Below are 22,093 nucleotides of genomic sequence, written 5' to 3'. Positions count from 1 at the left end.
GTTTTTGAAGTATAGTCACCGTAGTGATCTAAGGAAACCTGGTCATCAATGAGCACAGTAAGATCCCACAAACAGCATTGAAATCGATGACGAGATTTTTCTTTTAAGTGATGTTGCTTGAGGAATTAGAGGGGAATTGAGGAGGTTTTTTTTTCCCCACCCAGGTTCTAGAAATCACCTTCCTGTAGGTAGAGGCAGAAACCTTCATGACATTAAAAAACTACTTGGATGTACACCTGAATTGCTGTAAAATACAGGGCTATGTAGCAACAGCTGTAAAGTAGGATTAACTGGAACTCATCTGGTTCACTGCTGACCAAGCTGGCCGGTCCTAAAGGAAATAGCTGCTAGACTGGGTCTGTGGCAGATGGAGAGGGAACCAACAAGAGGGAAAACATATTACGTCTCATCCTCACCAACCTGCCTGCCGCAGATGCATCCGTCCGTGACAGTGCACCTCACAGTCATTATGGAGATGAAGTCCTGTCTTCACATTGAGGATACCCTCCATTGTGGTGGTAGTGCCACACAACATGCTAAGTGGGATAGATTTTGAACAGATCTAGCAACTCAAGACTGGAAAACCATGAGGCGGTCTGGCCCATCAGCAGCAGCAGAATTTTTTTTTAATCCATTCACGGGATGTGGGCTTCATTGGCTGGGCCAACATTTATTGCCCATCCCTAGTTGCTCTTGAAAAGGTGGTGGTGAGCTGCCTTCTTGAACTGCTGCAGTCCATGTGGTGTAGGTACACCCACAGTGCTGTTAGGGAGGGAGTTCCAGGATTTTTACCCAGCGACAGTGAAGGAACTGTAATATATTTCCAAGTCAGGATGGTGTTTGACTTGGAGGGGAACTTCCAGGTGGTGGTGCTCGCATCTATCCGCTGCCCTTGTCCTTCTAGATGGCAGTGGTCGTGGGCTTAGAAAGTGCTGTCTAAGGAACCTTGGTGAATTCCTGCAGTGCATCTTGCAGTTGGTACACACTGCTGCTACTGTGCGTCAGTGGTGGAGAGAGTGAATGTTTGTGGATATGGTGCCAATCAAGCAGACTGTTTTGTCCTGGATAGTGTCAAGCTTCTTGAGTGTTGTGGGAACTGCACTCATCCAGGCAAGTGGGGAGTATTCCATCACACTCCTGACTTGTGCCTTGTAGATGGTGGACAGACTTTGGGGGGGTCAAGAGGTGAGTTACTCATCACTGGATTCCTAGCCTCTGACCTGCTCTTGTCGCCACAGTATTTATCTGGCTAGTCCAGTTCAGTTTCTGGTCAATGGTAACCCCCAGGATGTTGATAGTGGGGGATTCAGCAATGGTAATGCCATTGAACATCAAGGGGCGATGGTTAGATTCTGTCTTTTTGGAGATGGTCATTGCCTGGCACTTGTGTGGTGTGAATGTTACTTGCCACTTGTCAGCCTAAACCTGGATATTGTCCAGGTCTTGCTACATTTGGAGATGGACTGCTTCAGTATCTGAGGAGTTGCAAATGGTGCTGAACATAGTGCAATAATCAGCAAACATCCCCACTTCTGACCTTATGATGGAAGGAAGGTCATTGATGAAGCAGTTGAAGATGGATGGTCCGAGGACACTACCCTGAGGAACTCCTGCAGTGTTGCCCTGGAGCTGAGATGTCTGGTCTCCAACAACCACAACCATCTTCCTTTATGCTAGGTATGATTCCAACCGAACTGTAATCAACCACAATCTGTAGCCTCATTGCCTGGATATCCACAACTGTATCAATACCACGAAGCCAAGGGATCGACCCTGGTTCAATGAAGAGTGCGAGAAGCAGTACTAGACATACCTTAATACGAGGTGTCAACCTGGTGAAGCTACAACACAGGACTACTTGCATGCTAAACAACATAAGCAGCAAGCAATAGGCAGAGCTAAGCGATTCCACAGATCTAAGCTCTGCAGTCCTACCACATCCAGTCATGAATGTGGTAGACAATTAAATAACTCACTGGAAGGTGGAGGTTCCACAAATATCTCCATCCTCAGTGATAGGGAAGACCAGCACATCAGTGCAAAAGATAAAGCTGAAGTATTTGCAACCATCTTCAGCCAGAAGTGCCCAGTGGTTGATCCATCTCAGCCTCCTCTAGAGGCCCCCAGCATCACAGATGCCAGTCTTCAGCCAACTGGATTCACTCCTCATGATATCAAGGGACGCTGAAGGCATTGGATACTGCAAAGACTACGGGCCCTGACAATAATCCGGTAATAGTACTGAAGACTTGTGCTCCAGAGTTGCTGCGCCTCTAGCCAAGCTGTTCCAGTACAGCTACAACACTGGCATCTATCAGAAATGTGGAAAATTGCCCAGAAATTATGTCCGGTACACAAAAAGTAGGGCAAATCCAACCCAGCCAATTACCACTCCATCAGTCTACTCTTGATCATCAGTAAAGTGATGGAATGGTCATCAACAGTGCTATCAAGTGGCACTTGCTTAACAATAACCTGCTCAGTGACACTCAGTTTGGGTTCTTCCAGGACCACTCAGCTCCTGACCTCATTACGGCCTTGATTCAAACATGGACTAAAGAGCTGAATTCCAGAGGTGAGGTGAGAGTGACTGGCCTTGACATCAAGTGTGGCATCAAGGAGCCCAAGCAAAACTGGAGTCAATGGGAATCAGGAGGAAATCTCTCTGCTGGTTGCAGTCATACCTAGCACAAAAGAAGATGGTTGTGGTTGTTGGAAGTCAGTCATCTCAGTTCCAGGACATCATGGCAGGAGTTCTACAGGGTAGTGTCCTAGGCCCAACCATCTTCAGCTGCTTCATCAATGACCTTCCTTCCATCATAAGGTCAGAAGTGGGGATGTTCGCTGATGATTGCATTATGTTCAGCACCATTCACGACTCCTCAGATACTGAAGCAGTCCATACCCAAATGCAGCAAGACCTGGAAAATATCAAGGCTTGGGCTGACAAGTGGCAATTAACATTCATGCCACACAAGTGCCAGTCAATGATCATCTTCAACAAGGGAGAATCTAACCATCACCCCTTGACATTCAAAGGCATTACTAGAATGGAATCACCCACTTTCAACATCCTGGGGGTTACTATTGACCAGAAACTGAACTTGACCAGCCATATGTGGCTACAAAAGCGGGTCAGAGGCTAGAAATCCTGTGGTGAGTAACTCACCTCCTGACCCCCCATAACCTGTCCACAATCTACAAGGCACAAGTTAGGAGTGTGATGGAATACTCCCCACTTGCCTGGATGAGTGCAGCTCCAACAACACCAAAGAAGCTAGACACCACCCAGGTCAAAGCAGCCTGCTTGATTGGCACCCCATCCCCAAACATTCACTCCCTCCATCACCGACGCACAGTGGCAGCAGTGCTTACCTTCTACAAGATGCACTGCAGGAACTCACCAAGCTTTCCTAGACAGCACCTTCCAAACCCACAACCACTACCATCTAGAAGGACAAGGTCAGCAGATACATGAGAACACTGCCACCTGGAAGTTCCCCTCCAAACCACTCACCATCCTGACTTGGAAATATATTACCTTTTTTTCACTGTCGCAAGGCAAAATTCTGGAACTTCCTCCCTAAGATGGGCTGCAGTGGTTCAAGAAGGCTGCTCACCACCATCACTTCGAGGGCAATTAGGGATGGGCAATAAATGCTGGTCTAGCCAGCATCGCCCGCATTCCATAAATCAATAAAATAAAAACAGGGCTATGTAGCAAGAGCTGTAAAGCAAGATTATACTGGATTGCTCTTTAACAAATGATAGAGACACAATGGGCAAAATGGCTCTGTGCTGTAAATTATCTACAATTCCATCAATAAATTTTGGCCAGTCACCCGGAGAACTCTCCTGCTGTTCTTCAAAGGACCTTCTACATACACCCGACAGGGCAGACGGGGCATTAGTTTAACGTCTTATACCCTCAGTGCTGCACTGAAGTGTCAGCATAGCTTATTATGTCTCAGAGTTGAGAGTGCTATTACCGAGACACTGCTGGCATCTTTTGAACAGGAAGCAGCTGCTCTCAGTTGTCTGCCAGAGACTAACTAATGCTCTGATTCCATTTTGGGCTTCGAACACAGATGCATAATGAGCGTAAAAGGATTGTTGGAACTGGTTCACACACACTTCCTGAAGGATGTTTTCCCCGTGGTTCTGAAGTAATTAACGTAATCAGTGTGCATTCAAACTCTTCACCGATTTAACTTAAGAAAAATTAAAACTGTCTGATTAACTCTGAACTGCGCTTCTGCCCACTGGAATTAAAAAACAGAAACCCAGCCCCTCACATCAATTGGATAGCTCGTGAGAGCTGGGCACTGATTATTTCTAACAGGCGGTGAGAGGCAGAGGGAGAGAGAGATGGATTCTAGGCTAAATAGAGGGGGGTGCGGGCATGGAGAGATATGGAACATCAGCCTATAGTAACTTTCCCTATAAGATAAGACCAGATCATGAAACTGTCTATAATCCTTCATCCTGATCTCAGAGCTATGCACTGCAACCCACAGGGAGAATCTAACAGCAGATGCCACATATTGGAAGTAGGCCAAGTAAAATGTTGCTATGTCATTCATAAGTTGGTGTTGCCAACCTTCCAGAATTATCCTGGATTGTCCAAGAATTAAAGCTTGACAGTGGATGGATTATTAGCAGAGATAGAATTAAATATGTATGGCCTGAGAGCCATCATGGAGGCATGGTGGCAGGGTGACCAAGGCTGGAACCTGAATATTGAAGGGTTTTTAAAATTTTGAAAGGGTAGGAAGCTAGGAAAAGATGGTGGGGTAGCTGTTAATTAAAGATGTCATTAGTACATTAGTGAGATGAACTTAAGTTGAAAGAGCAAGATGTAGAATCAGTTTGGGTAGAGATAAGAAATAGGAAAGGTAGGAGATCACTTGTGGGCCACCTAACTGTAGTTATACTGTAGGACAGTATACAGGAGGAAATAAATGGGACATTTTATAAAGGTACCGCAATAATCAAAGGCGACTTTAATCTATATGTAGATTGGGCGAATCAGATTGGCAAAGGTAGCCTGGAAAATGAGTTCATAGGGTGTATTTTGGAGAATTTCTTAGAGCAATATGTTCCTAGATCCAACCAGGGAGCAGGCTATTCTAGACCTGCTAATGAGCTGTGAGACAGAATTAATCAATAACCTCATGGGAAAGGAGCCTCTAGGTGACAGCAATCGTTATATAGAATTTCACGTTCAGTTTGAAGGGGAGAAGTGTAGGTCTAAGACTAGTGTTTTAAACCTGAGTAAAGGTAATTTTAAGAGTATAAAGGCAGACTAGCTAAAGTGAACTGGGAAACTAGGTTAAGACAGCAGAGATACAGTAACAGACTTTTAAGGAGATATTTAATAACTCTCAGCAAAGATTTATCCCAGTAAGAAAGAAAGACTAAATGAGGAAGTTAAGTTAAGGATAGTATCAAATTGAAAGGAATGCTGTACAAATCTGCAAAGGCTAGTGATAGGTCAGAAGATTAGTCAGATTTTAAGAACCAGCAAAGAATGACTAAAAAAAAAAGGAAGAAAATAGAGTATGAGAGAAAGCTAGCCAGTAATATAAAAAGATAATATGAGTTTCAACAAGCATTTAAATGGGAAAACAGTATCTAAAGCTGTGTTGGCTCTCTAGAAAGAGAGTCTGGGGAATTGATAATGGAAAACAAAGAAATGGCAGAGATGTTGAACAGGTATTCTGTGTCTATCTTCACTGTAGAAGACTTAGAAAACTTCTCAAAGGTTCTTGAAAATCAAGAGGTGAATGGGAGGAAGGAATTTAAAACAATCACCATCACCAGGGAAAAGGTGCTGGGAAAACTATTAGACCTAAAGGCTGATAACTCCCCAGGACCAGATGGCTGCACCCACTGGTCTTAAAAGAAGTAGCTGTAGAGATAAGTAGATGCATTGGTTATAATCTTCCAAAATTCATTAGATTCTGGAAGGGTCCCAGCAGGTGGGAACATGGCTAAAAGAACACCTTTATTCAGGAAAGGAGGGAGATGGAAAACAGAAAACTGCAGGACAACTAGCCTAACACTTGTCATAGGGAAATTGCTACAATCCATTATTAAGATGGTTATAGAAGGATACTTAGAAAATCATAATATGATCATGCAGAATCAACATGGCTTTGTGAAAGGGAAGTTGTGTTTAACTAATTTCCAAAAGACATTTCATAAGGTAACACATCAAAAGTTACTATACAAGATAAGAGCACATAGTGTAGAGGGTAATATAGTAGCACAAAGGACTGGTTGGCTAACAGGAAGCTGAGAGTAGGGATAAATGGGTCTCTTTCAGATCGGCAAACTGCAACTAGTGGAATGTCACTGGGATCAGTGCTGGGGCATCAACTATTTAAAATCTATAACAATGAATGAACAATTGGATGAAGGGACCGAATGTATGGTATTTAAATTTGCCAATGACACCAAGATTGGTAGAAAAGTAAGTTATCAAGAGGAGGTAGAGAGTCTGCAAAGGGACATAGACAGAATGAGTGAGTGGGCAAAAATTTGGCATATAGAGAAAATGTGAACTTGTCCACCTTGGCAGGAAGAATAGAAAAGAAGCACACTACTTAAATGGAGAGAACTTGCTGATCTCAGTGGTACAGTGGGATCTGGGTGTCCTGGTACATGAATCACAAAAAGTTAGTAGGCAGGTACAGCAAGTGATTAGGGAGGCAAAAGGAATGCTGGCATTTATTCCTAGGGGAATGGAATGTAAAAGTAGGGAAGTTTTACTGCAGCTGTACAGGGCATTGGTGAGACCACATCAGGAATACTGTGTACAGTTTTGGTTTCCTTATTTGAAAACAAGATAAAATTATGTTAGAACTAGTTTAGAGAAGGTTTATGTGACTCATTCCTAGGATGAAGGGCTTACGTTATGAAGAAAGGTTGAACATGTTGGGCCTATACCCATTGGAGTTCAGATAAATGAGTTGATCTTATTGAAACATATAAGAGCCTGACGGGACTTGATAGGGTGGATACCGGGAGGATGTTTCCACTTGTGGGAGAGACTAGAACTAGGAGCCAAAGTTTAAGAATAAGAGGTCTCCCCTTCAAGACAGAGATGAGGAGAATTCTTTTCTCTCAGAGGGTTGTCAGTATGTGGAATTCTCTTCCGCAGAATGCAGTGAATTTATTAAATTTATTCAAGGCAGAGTTAGATAGATTTTTGATAGACAAGGGGGTAAAGGGTTATGGGGCACAGACAGGAAAGTAGAGTTAAGACCACAACCAGAACAGCCATGATCTTATTGAATGGTGGAGCAGGCTCGAAAGGCCGAATGACCTACTCCTGCTCCTAAGTCTTATGATCCTGTGTTCCATGGAAATAATCAAGGAGAAAAGTCATAGCGCCATAAAAGAGAATTGTGCATTTTTCATGTTCTTTGAACCCTTTCATTATGAGTTATTCCAATATTGGAAATAGGAAAAATTGCTGTTAACTGGGTGGGGCAGTTGGAAGTGAGGGGACCATATGATGAAACCTCCAGGAATACATTCAGCCAGAGTTAGCAAATATACCATGAGCTTAGGCATATTACTGCAAGCTTGAGGTCATACCAAATAGCAAGTACCAACCAATGCATGGTGCCCAAATATGTGCCTACATTAGATGAGGCACCACCTTTATAACAAGCACGTAAACAGATACATCAAATTTAACATAGCAAAATACCCCAAAAAAGTAACCTTTCAAATATTTGCCACATTTCCATTGTTGTCATGTCAACCATTGATTTTAAAGAAAGAACCTTAGTTATTCAGCACCCTTTACTTCCTCAGGATGTCCCAAAGCACTTTACAACCAATGAATTATTTTGAAGGATTATTTTCTAGGCAAACATTCTATCCAATTTTCTCACAAGGTCCCATATACAAATGATCAGTTAATCAATGTTTAGTGTTGGTTAAGTATTGGGTTGTGACAGTGAGAGAACATGGCTGATGCTCTATGAACAGTGTCTCAGCATATTTTACATCGGCTTGTGCTGGCAGGCTGCACTCAATTGAAGGTCTCGTTTGAAAGACAGATGCCAGTAAGGGATGTGATGTTCAATAAGTATATTGCATCAATGTGTTGCAACATGAGACAAGCATTACGCCACACTGAATGAGATACAGTTCCTAAATTTCAGCGGATTGAGAGACAATCCCTACACTCCAGAGAGAGAGAGAGAGAAATACCAATATTGTAAGACCATCAGTCCATTTTCCTGACCATTTTCCATAGGATTTCCTAATCCCAGGGGAGCACCCATTTCTCAGACATTAAGGGAGGAGACAGAAGTCAGGGGGTAGATTTGTTTCCCACAGCATTTTGGCCCCTTTACAGTGTGCCAGGATTCCAGAGCCCATTGTGGAGATGTACATGAGGTGTTGGGGTGGGAGTGCTTGATTTCTGCCTCACTATCCATTAGGTTGTCCACTGGGCTCCCAATATGAAGGGCGTGAGCTGAAGTTAAGTGTTGGAGTTAAAGAGGGGACCCTTATGGACCTGTGAGTTGGCAGCAGTCCAGGGGCAACAAGAGAAAGAAGGAAACCGAGGTCAGTTTTTATTGACCTGTACCGTGCCTCCCCACACACCTCAACCAGGATGACTTCAGTCCTTTCTTGGTGCTGCCCTCCAACCACAGACAAAAAGTCCCAAAGGCTAGTACTCAGAAGTTTATGGGCAAGTGTCTCAGGCCTGCCTCTATGCTATTTTCCTGCCCTGCCAATTAAAGTCTAACCAGAGAGTGGGTCTGCATCTGGGATGCCCGAGGGCAATATTAATGGCCTGGGCCAGGAACTAGCTGTGTTCCTGAGCTTGGATAAGAGCATCACAGTGCTCCTGTCCACTGTCTGGATGAATTTGGACCAGAAAAATTATTCCCAGCACATTCCCAACTAACAGCACTGCTGCACAACAGATCATATATCTCACCAGTCTTGCACAACAAATATATCATTTGCACTTTACTTGCCCTGTGATTAGATCTAAAGTCCCTTTAAGGTTTGGAGTTTCCTTACCTGTGTAGCGAAGCCTGTACCCTGCATGGCTCTATCTGTCTCCAGGTAAATTAGGATTATCCCAAGGGATTTCTGAAGACAGTGCTCATCCTGGTTCGATATTTTCTCCGCAAAGGATGCCAGAGATAGGGTGATGTACATTTTCATTCTCGAAAAATGCTGAGCATAAGAAGTCCCAGATTAGTGAGCACATAAAATTCAAAGTGTTTGGAAAATATTCAAATCCACAACACAGGGATCATGGATTCAATTCCCACTACAGCAAGTTGTGGAACTTCACTCAATAAATTTGCTCACTTATGAGCTAAAACATATATGTAAACTTCGGAGTCAGCAGAAAACCCAAGTAGTTCATCAAGGTATTTCAGGGAAGGGGACCTACCATCCTTAACTCAGTCTGGCCTACATGTGACTCCAGTCCCACATGATTTACTCTTCATGCCCTCTCAGGAGGTTCCAACATCTTCTCAGAGAAATTGGGCAATAAATGTGACTTTAACATCTCAAATAAAAGATCCAGATCCCTTTGTAGTTGGTTTGCCTCTTCCCTATTGTTTGACATCCCCTCCCTGTTATGTGCAATGTCATGTGTAAGCATATCTCTGTTTCTGCTGCAGCTTTAAACCATTGATGTGCTTTGACCCCCATCATGAAAATATAATAATTTTCATAATATTATTGTGCTGTATTGTAAAAGCGGGTTAATAGTGGGGTTTGGATTAGTTTCTCTGTGTGTATGTGTGTGCGGGGGGTGATTTAATTGAATTGGAGACAGTTAGCCTGGAGGCTTTGAGTTATCAACAAGCAGCTAGGTTTGAAATGCTAAATGCATAAACATGGCTGAAGTTTTAGAATGTGAGGTGTGAGGAACATTTGGTTTTTTAGGATACATTAGGTTAGTTCGAATTTCAAAGAGATGGTAAGATGTTACACATAGCCAGAAGAAGCCAAGCCAAGCAGTGTGTTTATTTTTCCCAGAAGCTACTGATAAAATTAGTACTATGACAGATTTATATTATGAGAAAAGTAAAGTTGTAAAGACATGTTAGACCAATGGAATTTGCAGTAAAAGGGAGAAACATGTATAAAGGAGGTGAGGCTATATGTAAGAGGAGAAGGCATTCTAAGATCTAACACAAGTGTGAAAAGCTTCCAGCCTCTGTGCATCAAGTTGCCATCTACAGGAACTGAAGCTGAGTAAAGTCATTTTAAATGTGACTGTCCAGGGTACTGTGTTGCTTTGCCTGGGTCTGTTTAAATCCATTTGTTTTTACTATTGCCTTAACAGAGGTGTAACTGGGAGCCAGATTAATTAGGGGTTTTAGGAGTTATTATTATAGTAATTTGTAGACTTATGTATGTGCTTGAAATATTTTCTTTTGTTAATAAATGTTTAATTTAGTTTTCTAAAAACAGCTTAGGCAGAATCTGAATAGAATCTCTACAGTCAATAGGGTCATTATTTCCTCAAGGAGTTCTAGTAAATTGTTAGGCAAGTCCTCTCTCCATAGATGACAAATAGATTAAAAAATACTGACCTAAGGTTTCATACTTATTCCACTGCCTCCCACACATGCTGTCTGGATAGTAAGAAGTATTTTACTGTTGACTTGTTTAATCAACCTTGTAGGTTGACTAATTGTTAAATTACATGATGTGATCGAATGGGATCCTTAAATTATGTTTATCACTGCTCCTACTCACCACATTACAGGGCAGCACCCTTCCTCCACAATTAATCACGATTCTCCACATCACTGTGCACTGCTGTTCTTTATCTGCCCGCCAGTCTTCCCCAGTGACACCCATCTTTATTATTTGTCAGATAACTGATCTACCACCTCCATATATGCAAACTTATAAAACTAGCAAAAGTTGACAACTGAAAACAAACCTCAAGTGTAGTACTTGTGACACAAGAAGACAAAATGTTACTCTGTGGGTGCAGTGGGACCAAGGTTTGTGATCAGTTAAGCTGTAGGCATGTCCAATTTAATAAAGGAAAAAAGGCCCAATTTCTACAAAAGGGAGGTTTGTGGCTGTAGCGAAGGTATTGTGACTACGGAAGGTAGATTTCTTATTAAAAGGAACCTCAACCCCGGCTCAGAAAGATTTGTTTCTCACACTTCATTTACTTATATTTTGAAACCTGCTGTAATCTAATTCAAAAATAAAGACTACTAATTTACAGATAAATCTAATATGGAAATGAACACAGTGGGGGCTTCAGTGCAATGTCACAGGGTGAAGTTTAAATTTTACTTCCTCTGTGCCGTATCATTCTAGGATTCTAATTGGGTTTAGCACCTTCTGCTATAATAACAAATGGAGAAACATATTGAGCACCATGTGCAATTGCCAACACCAGGAATGTTTAGCTTCCTTTATCCTTCAAACCTGTTGCAATGGCATATTTTATTCCCTTTCAAACATAAAATTACCAAATTTTGCAATCATTAAAGAAAAGCACTAAACTGCAGTATATTGTGGAAAGAGCACCAGTACTTTGTGCCAACAGGTTGTGTTTCCAGCCTAGGGTTTGCAATCAATTAAACTCTCACTGGTTATTGGTGTTACTCTCGCATTTCCCCTTGGATGTGAGCTGCTGTAAGACAGATAACCCAGGCACTCTCACATTTTTTTTCCACAATAAAAAAGGGCCCTCAAATATGCACGTAGAAAGAAAGACTTCCACTTATATAAGACCTTTCACAACCACATCCCAAAGTGCTACATTGAGTGTCAGCCTGGATTTTCTACTCAAGTCATTGAAGTGCAACTTGAACCCACAACCTTCTGATTCAGAGGCAAGAGTACTACCTTCTGTGCCATGGCAGTCACCAACACAGAAGACAATGGCTTGTGTTAACATAGAAACATAGAAAATAGGAGCAGGAGTAGGCCATTCGGCTCTTCAAGCCTGATCCGTCATTCATTATGATCATGGCTGATCATCCAACTCAATAGCCTGCTCCTGCTTTCTCCCCATATCCTTTTACCCCTTTCGCCCCAAGAGCTATATCTAACTCCTTCTTGAAAACATACAATGTTTTGGCCTCAACTACTTTCTGTGGTAGTGAATTCCACAGGCTCACAACTCTCTGGGTGGAGAAATTTCTCCTTATCTCAGTCCTAAATGGTCTATCCTCTATCCTCAGACTGTGACCCCTGGTTCTGGACTCCCCCACCATTGGGAACATCCTTCCTGCATCTACCCTGTCTAGTCCTGCTAGAATTTTATAGGTTTCTATGAGATCCCCCCTCAATCTTCTGAACTCCGGCGAATATAATCCTTACCAACTCAACCTCTCCTCATATGTCAGTCCCGCCATCCCAGGAATCAGTCTGGTAAACCTTCACTGCACTCCCTCTATAGCAAGTACATCCTTCCTCAGATAAGAAGACCAAAACTGCACACAATATTCCAAGTGTGGTCTCACCAAGGCCCTGTTTAATTGCAGTAAGACATCCCTGCTCCTATACTCAAATCCTCTGGCTATGAAGGTCAACATACCATTTGCCTCCTTTACCGCCTACTGCACCTGCATGCTTACCTTTAGCGACTGGTGTACGAGGACACCCAGGTCTCATTGCACATTCCCCTCTCTCAATTTATAGCCATTCAGATAATAATCTGCCTTGCTGTTTTTGCTACCAAAGTGGATGACCTCACATTTATCCACATTACATTGCATCTGCCATGCATTTGCCCACTCACTCAGCTTGTCCAAATTACCCTGAAGCATCTCTGCATCCTCCTCACAGCTCACCCTCCCACCCAGCTTTATGTCATCTACAATCTGTAATTGTATAAACTAAAGTTAAGTGTGTACAGGAGGGAGGCACTCATTGGATAATTATGTGTGCACGTAAGGTTGTCAACCAAGCAGAAGCATTATCAAAAAAAGCAAGTCCAAGCAGTGGGCAGTTGAGGGGGTCAGTCGACCTGATTGTCTGCCTCTCTTTCATGACTAAGTCTGCGGCCAGGTGTCATGGGAGAGGGAGCAAGCAGTGTCCACCGGCAGGCTTGAGGCCTTCCATGACCAGTGGGTGCTGGAATGCACCATCAGCCCAGGGAATGTTATTTTAATTTAATAAGTTTCCGTTAAAGTTTTAGTTTTTGTTACAGTGACCCTTTAAAGGGGGTTCTTTAGTTAATTAGATTAGTTTATCCGATCCACTCAAAAGAGCATAGAGGACACTTCCCCAAGTATGCCTGAGGCCTTCCACAACCAGTGGGCACTGCAGAGACTGGAGTGCATCATCAGTCCTAATAATTTAATTTTAATTTTATAAGTTTCCTTTGCTTTTGTTTTTCATTACAATAACCTGATAATGTCCCTTTGAGGTGTTGATTTACTTGTTTAATCGATTAATCTGATTTCTCAAAAGAGTATAAAGAGACATCTAGTGACACTGGTGGTGGATTGTAGGGTTAGGAACTATACATTGCATGTGGATCTAAAACAGAGTAAAAATTCACTAACTGGCTATAAGAAGTTTAACAGCTTGAGTCCCTAATTTCTATGGAAATTAAATCTGGAAGGTAGGAAGACACCCAAGTCGCTCTGAGCCCAATCTCGCTCACCACTTTGTAGCTCTGCCTCATGAGCAGATAGAGGGAAGCTGAGGCCTGGACCCGTGTGCTCTCAAAACGACTCATACATCTCTGTAGCAACAGCAAGCACAGGTCCGTGCAGTGCTCCGAGTCCTCATCAAACAGCACGTCCGGAAACTGCAGCAGGGACACAGAACAACCAGTTAGCTCTGCAGGAAGAACTGCTCAAATATTCAGGATAGCAACAAATCAACAGCATCAGTGTGATCAATGCAACTTGTGTTAACAGAGTCCGGAACTCGGCCAAAATTAGTTTTCTTTAAATATCCAAACACACACAAACAAACACATGCATATCACACAAATACATACAAGGATATGTACATATGTATGTACACACACACACGCAGACACACAAATACCCAGAGCACACACTAATACACAAACATGCAGATAAATATTTAACCAGTTTATTTGTTAATTTGCTGATAGCCAAACTGCAGGACTGAAACTGTTTATTCAATGCCAACCAGCCTGCAGCTGCACTGGAGTCTCAGGGTGTCCAACTTGAAACTTGCAGAGTGAGAGAAGCAGATAGACGGACAGGGACAAGAACAGAGAGAGCAACAGAGCTGAGGCACAGAGAAGTAGACAAAGAGAGACTAGGGTTGCAGCATCAGAGACACTGAAGACTGAAGGGCTCTGTAAAGACAAAACATTTATACATCCACTTGAAACTTCCTTTGGGTTATTGAAAAAGTAGTAGTGCCTTTGTGCAAAACTATTTGTCCAAACCTTTTTATTTTGTTTCGGGAGGGAGAATAACCATGAAAGATTTTTTACTGTGATGGTCTCTTGCACAAATAACAGGGGATGTGTCTTCATGTGATTTATGAAAAAGTGCTTCCTGATTACATTTAGGATTTTGCCTCTTTAGTATTTCTCTGGAGTACCGTGCGCACATTTCCGCCCCTTACAAAAAGAATGTTTAAGGTCTCTTGCTGCTTCATACACTGACCACAGCTTCAGTCCATGTGGTGATTTGGTACTGCTAAGTCACTTGGCAGTGGAAATTTATAGTCTACAGCATGGAGCAGCCGTATGAATCTGTGGAGCTTCTGTTTTGTTTGGATTTCAATCTCACCCTGTGTTTTGCTTGGAACACGTGCTGATGCACCCCTCATCAGCCCAATAAACAAACAGCTTCAGCACCAACCCCCTTCACACTTCTTCCCCAACTTTCTCTTCGTGCCCTCACCCAGTGCTGAAAGACAATTACAGAGCTGTCAGTCATCCAGGAATACATCACTTGTTCTTCTTCTGTGAACAGCAGCCTCTTTAAACCCGCTGAAGGACTGGTACCCCATTCATTTAATCCCCACATTCAATAATTCATTCACAAAGTTCTCACCCCATTCATGAAGCATCTGGTTACCTTGGCAATGACGGCTCTCTGTGTGTTGAAGCAGTTCTGCAGGTATAGGGTGCTCTGGTTGCAGCACAGGCTGTGAATCAGGACCTTCAGGACTCCTGCGACCGCAGGCTTAAACTCGGGCATCAAGCTGCACTGCTGTAAGGATGGAAATGTTATTAAATATTTGGCCTTAATAGGTTGGATATCTGGGTAGGGAATGGTGCAATCCACTGAATCCTTCCTCAGGAATGAGAGGAGATAGGGTTTGACTCCAAAAAGAATAATTATTCCAAGAATAGTGCTTCGTAAATGCAGCACAGAGGCGGCTTGCTAGGCAAGGTGTTATGGTGCTTGGAACTTAACCCTCAGATATGTTACAGCTGTAATCAACAGTCTTAGATAATGTATAAACCCAAGAGTTAATATTACCTGTAGATTGGAGGAAGGGCAATATCAAACCTCTATCAGGGTGACAGTGACTGGGAAACTGGGTAATTAATGAGGCAAAAATTACCACAAGTTAGAACTGGCAGCCCTCCAGAAGCACAAACAGATGTATTCACAGTAAAGAATTAATCAAGTATCTTCTGATAAAATTTTACCATGTTGGGCTTGAAGTTTTAATTTCGCAACTATCAAGGATAAAAAGGTCTTGTCCATAGATTGTCCCTCGTGGTCTAAGAGATAATGTTCCAGAAGTATAAACTCAGAAGAAAAACCCTTTGAAGATCTAAGTCCTTGAGAATGAACACATGGGGCGCAACTTCTGATGAAGTGACAATTGAGTTGGATTGCCACTCTGTTCAAAAGTTCATACCTGAAAATCCAACCAATCCTATCTCGCCCGATCTTCTGACTCAGTGTGGAGTCTCATGGAGGGGTGGGGGTGCTTTGGGTGGGGGTGTCCCATGGTGGGGGGGGGGGGGGGGGGGAGTCCTGTTGAGGGCACATCAGGGAGTCCCAGGGGGGAGTCCCATGGGTGGGGGGAGGGAGTCTCACGGAGCAGGGCGTGGGGGAGTTCCATGGGGGTTTGGTGTAAGTGGAGTCTCCTGGGAGGTGTTCGGTGTAGGTCTGCACAATAGTTACCCAAAAGCTCAAAGAGGTTTTAACTCTTCTAACTTTTTCTGGGTAACTATTGATGTAACACAGTCGGAACCATCTGTAATTTGTGATTTAAAACACAATTTTCGGATTGTTCCCAGTGTAGGGCCAATTGCCCATTGAAAGTTTGAACTTCCCAGGCAACTGCAGTGCAATCCTTATCTGGGAACCTCCCGGGGTGGAGTGGGGGCGGGTTCCCCAGTGCATCATTGGGGTGCCCCCAAAATAAGATACCCTAAGCTCGGAAGTTACAACCCCTGATGATTTTTCACAGTATTAATTCTATTGAATTTTGTTTGTCGATTGTTAAATAGTAGTGTACAAAAGTTACGGTGAGGAGGGGCTGAGAGGTGGCGGTGTGTGGGTGGGGAAGAGCATGAAAGAGGATCACTGCATCTCATACCTGTATCACCAGCTCCAGGGTGTCCAGCACAATCAGGTTAGCCTCCATGGTCAAGTTCCCGCTGATCAACGATTCTTGTTGAAGCTCCACCTTCAACCTGAGGTAACAGAGATAACAATCACTGGGTTAGCATCAGAGCTAGAAACAAGTTGTGAAAGCCTGTAGGCAGGAATACAGGAACAAACAGAAATAGGCCACTGCTCCCAGATCCAGTATCCAGGATATATCATATCTCATGACATCCCCAGGGCCTTCACAGGCACTTACTCAACTCTCTCTAGAATTTGCTGATATTATTTGCCCTCACTACCTCTCTGGGCAGTTCTTTCCACACATTTACCACTCTCTGTGTAATTACAATAAACTGTCTTTTCATCCTTCATCTTTTTGGCTTGTGACGATGCTCTCTTGAGGAAATTAGTGGGCTGGACTTAATGAAGCCGCCCGGAGCGCACTAGGTAGCAGCCGGGCCCTTATAATCGTGGGGGAGGCCACGCATTCCATTTCTGCTGGTGGGAGAACTGACCCCTATTAAGTTGGCGGCAGGAATGGGCTGACACAGGGAACCCGCCCATTAGCTAATTAAGCTCATTATTCAGCCACTTAAAAGTCATTATCCCTGAGTCCACTGAGATTTTGTGGTGGCTTAGGGATTCTCCTGAGCTTGCATGGGTTTCCCTTGCCTCTTGAAGGCTGACCAGCAAACCCTGTCGGATTTGACGGCAGCAACCCAGGTGGAGGGTCCCTCTTTCAAAGGCACTTATTGCCCAATCGAGGGACCCGGCATGAGGAAGGGGGATGCCCGCTGGGAGCCACCCTCCTGCCCTTGCATCCAAACCCCTCTCCTGCCCCACACTGGTGATCCCCCAACCCACTCCACTCACCTCTCTCTAGGGATCCCACGATGATCTCTGGTGAAGGCCTCACTGTATTAGTGGCAGCAGCCACCACTCCCAACCCCTGACTGGCTGGCAGCCTCGGCGGGCAGGATTACCACCGCCATGGTCCTAAGTCACAGGGAAGGCCTAAAGCCGGCCAGTAAGTGCCTGAGAGGCACTTCATTCAAGTCCGGTCTCCCCCACTGAAGGGACGTGATTTCCCACCAGTTCTCCAACCAGTGGGCAGGGACCCACGACAGGTATGGTAAATCACATTAAATACATTTCTGAATGCTTCACTAAGTACACAAAGTCCCTTCTCCCATATTCTTATTTGGGGGAGAGAGAAACACTGAAGTTCTCCCTGGGCTCCAACGTGCGGAAGCCTTTGCAATGAAATGTGGCAATTGGGGGAGACTTTTCTCGTCAGAAGAAACTTTGCCCAGGGACAAAGACGTATATGAGCCATTAGCAGCATTCATCGATCTAGTTGAAGCTGTTCTGTCACCTCAGGAACTTGGGAAAAGAAAACCACAGACTGTTTGGTAAGTGTCTGAGCCACACAGGAAAGACCAGCTTTCAGGACAGGTCTGCGCTGAATGTCCCTAGGTTAGGAAGGGGAATATCAGACAGAATTCCTGCTCCTAATCACTGTCCGGTGACTCCTTATTTTCAAATGTCACGATGGCCTTGCCTCTTCCCATCTCTGTAACCTCCTCCACCCCTCTGAAATCCCTAAACTTCTACAATTCTGTCCTCTTGTGCATCCCCATTCTCCATTTCTCCACTATTGGTGGCTTTGCCTTCAGCTGCTTAGGCCCTAAGCTCTGGTATTCCCTCACTAAAGCCTCTCCATCTCTCTGTCTCCTCCTTAAAACTCTTCTGTGATCAAGCTCATATGACTTGATATCAAATTATGTTTGATAACATTCCAGTGAAACACTTTGGGATGTTTCACTACTTTAAAGGTGTTACATAAATGCAAGTTGTTGTTGTTGTTGCTGGAAAGAGCAGGTGTGGGGAAATTGGGTGTAGACAGGTCAGCAATGCTAACCCAGCACGAAGACTGTCAACCTTCCAAGCTTGTCCCGGAGTCATCAGGAATTAAATGATCAATTTCCTGGACAATGCTGGGCGTAACCCAAAAAGAACATGGTAGAGGCATTTAAAAAAGTATTATTTTTCTTTGAACATTTTCATTTATTGTGTTAAAAATATAGGAGGAGGGGGTGACTGGCTGTTTGACTAGGTGAGGCAGTTGGAGATGGATCATATAATGAATCCTCTAGGGACAAATCCAACCAGCCCCTACGCATCACAGTCACAGTCTGATAGATGAAGGAAGGACACTTGTGAAGGGCACATGATGTCTGGCCCATTTCACAAAATAAGTCAGCACCTTTGAAGAGGAGAGTGGGGGAAAAACTGGAGCAAGAGAAAGAGAAACCCATAGAGCAAAAGTGCTGATCAGTTCCGTGCAGCCATCTCGTTTGTATGGAGTAACTGTACAGAATGCACAGGGTGGACAAAGTAAGGCTTTTAATAGCACAGATCCTGCGTAAATTGCAGCTTCAGGAATAGTTCACACTGACATACCTGGGAAAGTGACAATAACTGGAATCAGAAGTGGGGAGCTGGCAAATGAACAAAGGTTGAAATCCCAAAGACACAAAGAAATCATAGAGACACTCGTTCACGCTGTCATGAAGGTGTGCTCTATGGAATATTAATTTGATATCTCATCAGCTGGTTTCACATATCAAACTTTTAAAAATGGGACATTTCACTGAAACACAAAGGCACTGGGCGGAATCGTCCAGATTTGCATTAAGTGCGGTAGCGGGCAGGAGAAAGGACGTTTTACCCGCCGGCAGCTGCAATGGCGGCTTTTCACGCTGTGTCATCTGCTTCCCATCTCATTAATTATACAGCCACAGGAAACACGCTGTCTCGCTGGAGGGCAGCCTCTGAATCGCCCGCCACGCTGTTACCTCACTGTTTCCTCACTCTGGGTTCCACATCTAAACTGCAGCCACCCACACAATTCTCAATGCTTGCAGCCCAGGACGGCTCCAGTGAAGACATGGCCCCAAAAGCCAAGAAGAGTTCAGTGGTCTGTCACTGGAATGCCTTTTGGAGGCACACTGTGATCTTCCCCACCCCCACTCTGGCCACAGGAGGTCCAGCAATCTCACCACTCCGGCTTGGGAGGTGGTGGCAATGGTGGTCAATGCCAATGCAGTACAGAAGAGGTTGGCCATCCAGTGCAGAAAGAGGATGAATGATCTCATCATGCTACCAGGGTAAGGCAACCATCTCATCATTCTAAACTCACAGACTCACAAGGCCATCACACATTCACTGGCATCTCACTCACTGCTAGCTCAAGGTACATCACTCTCTCACACACACCCTCACAGCTCCAACTGGCCTCATCTCCTCTTGAGATCATGGCCTCAGCCCTCACCATCTTGAGGCCACTTGCACAGATCAACATGTTCCCTCGCACACACCCTGGGTTACTTACCCACCTTCCCCAAACCAGCCCTAGCCCTGCAGCCATTGAAAATTCGCCCCTACCTTATGGCTGAGCTGGTAGGTAGAGACCTGCCCATGAGCCCCTTTAAAAGTGATGTGGAGCTGCCTACAAGGCCTGGCACTATGACCACGAATGCTGCCTGAAGCAAGGTAGGCAAACAAACCTCAAAGTCCCGAGCAAAGTGTAGCTCACTAGGTGCATGTCGTTTATGTGCAGTTGTGAAACACGTTGGCGTGACCCGGATGATCCAGCATGGGGGGATGATTCCAGCGGGCAAGGATTATAATTATATGCAAATGTATTAAAATGACGTTCCCAATGTCCGGCAGCCAGAAACGCGGCCTGCCATGACAGGTGGTGAACAATCGCAAACTGGTTTCACAACGTCGTGAAACTGATTTTTGGCCTTCCCACCATATTGTCCGTTCACGCCCACCATGACGACCAGTGCCAATGGGGACAGAAAATTCAGGCCCTTGACTTAAAATGGCTGCTAATTTGCATCTGTGTAGCCACATTCTATTTCCTGGTGACATAATGGGCAGAATTTAGCCCTTGGCTGGCGGGCGGGCCCCACCGGCTCGGCGACAGGCGGGCAGCCGAACCCCGCCGCCGAAATGGGGCCCGCCGCCATTTTGAGTGGGCGGGCCAATTAAGGCCTGCCCAGTGGCCTTCCCGACAGGATTGTTCCAGGGGAGGAGGGAATCCCCAACTGTCAAAGTGCACTTTTTCGCGCATGTGCGTGAAAGAGCACACTGCTCCCTGAGGCAAAGTCCTGTTTCAGGGAGCTTAGTGAAAGGTACGTAAAGTCAAAAAATAGAGACATTTTAAAATTAACATGTCCCCCTCATGTGACAATGTCACACGAGATGGGACATGTTGATAAACTCATAAAATGTATTAAACTTTTACAAAACGGTAATGAAACTTCGTCCCGCCAGTGGATGAAGTTTCATTAATAATCTACAGGGCGCTGGGGCTCCTGGCCTGTCCGCCAGTTTGAAGGTTGGCCGGGCAGGGTGTTTAACTATCTTAATGAGCCTGCCAATGGCCTTAATTGGCCATTAACAGGTCGGCGGGCAGACAGCTGATTTCACTGTCCGCCCGCCTTCCTTAAGATTTAAATGGCCCAGATGACGTCGGGGATTCCTCCCGACATCATCCCGCGTCATTTTCCCCTCGGCGAGTGGGCCCCGCCCCCAAATCCTCTACGTAGGCCTTAACAGAGACAAAAACTTCCCTGGAGCTGTGAAAAGCTTCCTTCCTATCTCATTCAAATGGATGACTGAACCATTCAGGAGTTAATTGCTGGAACATTAAAAATCAATCACCTCAGCTATTACAATGGCTCAGAGGAGCTGTGCTCTCATGAGCTGATCAACTTCCTTTTAGAATATACAATCGATATGGAGGGAGGTCAAGTGATACAACCTTTTGTGTTGATGCTTGAATTTGGAATTTGGCAAAGATATTCTAGCTGCTGGAGTGAGCAGCTGTCACTCGCTCGCTCTCTACAATATTCCATCTGAGCTTTGAACCCTGTTCTGCTCATTTAAAAATGTCTACATTCCTATAGCAGACAGAGACTCTACTGAAAGCCATTGGATTTCTACAACAGTGTTTCCAGGAGAAAAGGGACATACCAGCCACAACTTTAAACCAACTACCTCAGCTGAAGGAGCAATGCCCCTGGATACAATTAGTGAATCATTAATGACTCCTTTATTTGTTAATCTGCACTTTAACTTGGCCAAGTTTAACATCTGATACTCTGTAAAGTTGTATTTTCCTGCATGCTTGGGATTTGAGTGTGTGTTTGCACGTTAATGGAAAGTAGGACATATTTGTACATTTTTAACATTTTAAATATTTTATCTGCATGGGCTCTAGCAGAATAAAATGAACCCCTTACGTTTAACTCAAAAATAACTGGCTTAATTCTTACAAACTACACACAGTCAAGTACATACTGAATCGGCAATACAGCATCCTTTTAAAGTTCAAAACCTCTGCTATAGCCAAATATGGAGGGGGTAAAGAGGTAAACCAGTCTATCCCTCCTCACTTGGTCATAACAGCATGTTCAGACACTCTTTCACATACTCAGGCACACATACATACATTCACATACAAATACACTCACATA

The 22,093-nt window shown here is 44.2% G+C and overlaps 1 protein-coding gene across 6 annotated transcripts in view; it reads right to left on the bottom strand.

Annotated features, from left to right (window-relative positions):
* The window catches only part of LOC144688839 (dedicator of cytokinesis protein 7-like), a 207,841-nt gene that overhangs the window by 35,696 nt on the left and 150,052 nt on the right, over window positions 1-22,093 (bottom strand). For 5 of the 6 annotated variants that reach the window (XM_078555826.1, XM_078555827.1, XM_078555830.1 and 2 more), the window contains 4 exons: window positions 16,531-16,627; window positions 15,048-15,182; window positions 13,643-13,789; window positions 9,055-9,213 (listed from right to left, as the gene is read on the bottom strand). In XM_078555826.1, the coding sequence (XP_078411952.1) occupies window positions 9,055-9,213; window positions 13,643-13,789; window positions 15,048-15,182; window positions 16,531-16,627 (538 nt within the window). The remainder of the gene's footprint in view (window positions 1-9,054; window positions 9,214-13,642; window positions 13,790-15,047; window positions 15,183-16,530; window positions 16,628-22,093) is intronic. The other variant, XM_078555828.1, reaches the window with a different exon arrangement.

The sequence above is a fragment of the Cetorhinus maximus genome, chromosome 13, assembly GCF_964194155.1.
Source record: "Cetorhinus maximus chromosome 13, sCetMax3.hap1.1, whole genome shotgun sequence".
In the NCBI taxonomy this organism is placed as follows: domain Eukaryota; kingdom Metazoa; phylum Chordata; class Chondrichthyes; order Lamniformes; family Cetorhinidae; genus Cetorhinus; species Cetorhinus maximus.
Note: the sequence above shows the minus strand (reverse complement) of the source record. Positions and strands in the feature narration are given on the sequence as shown.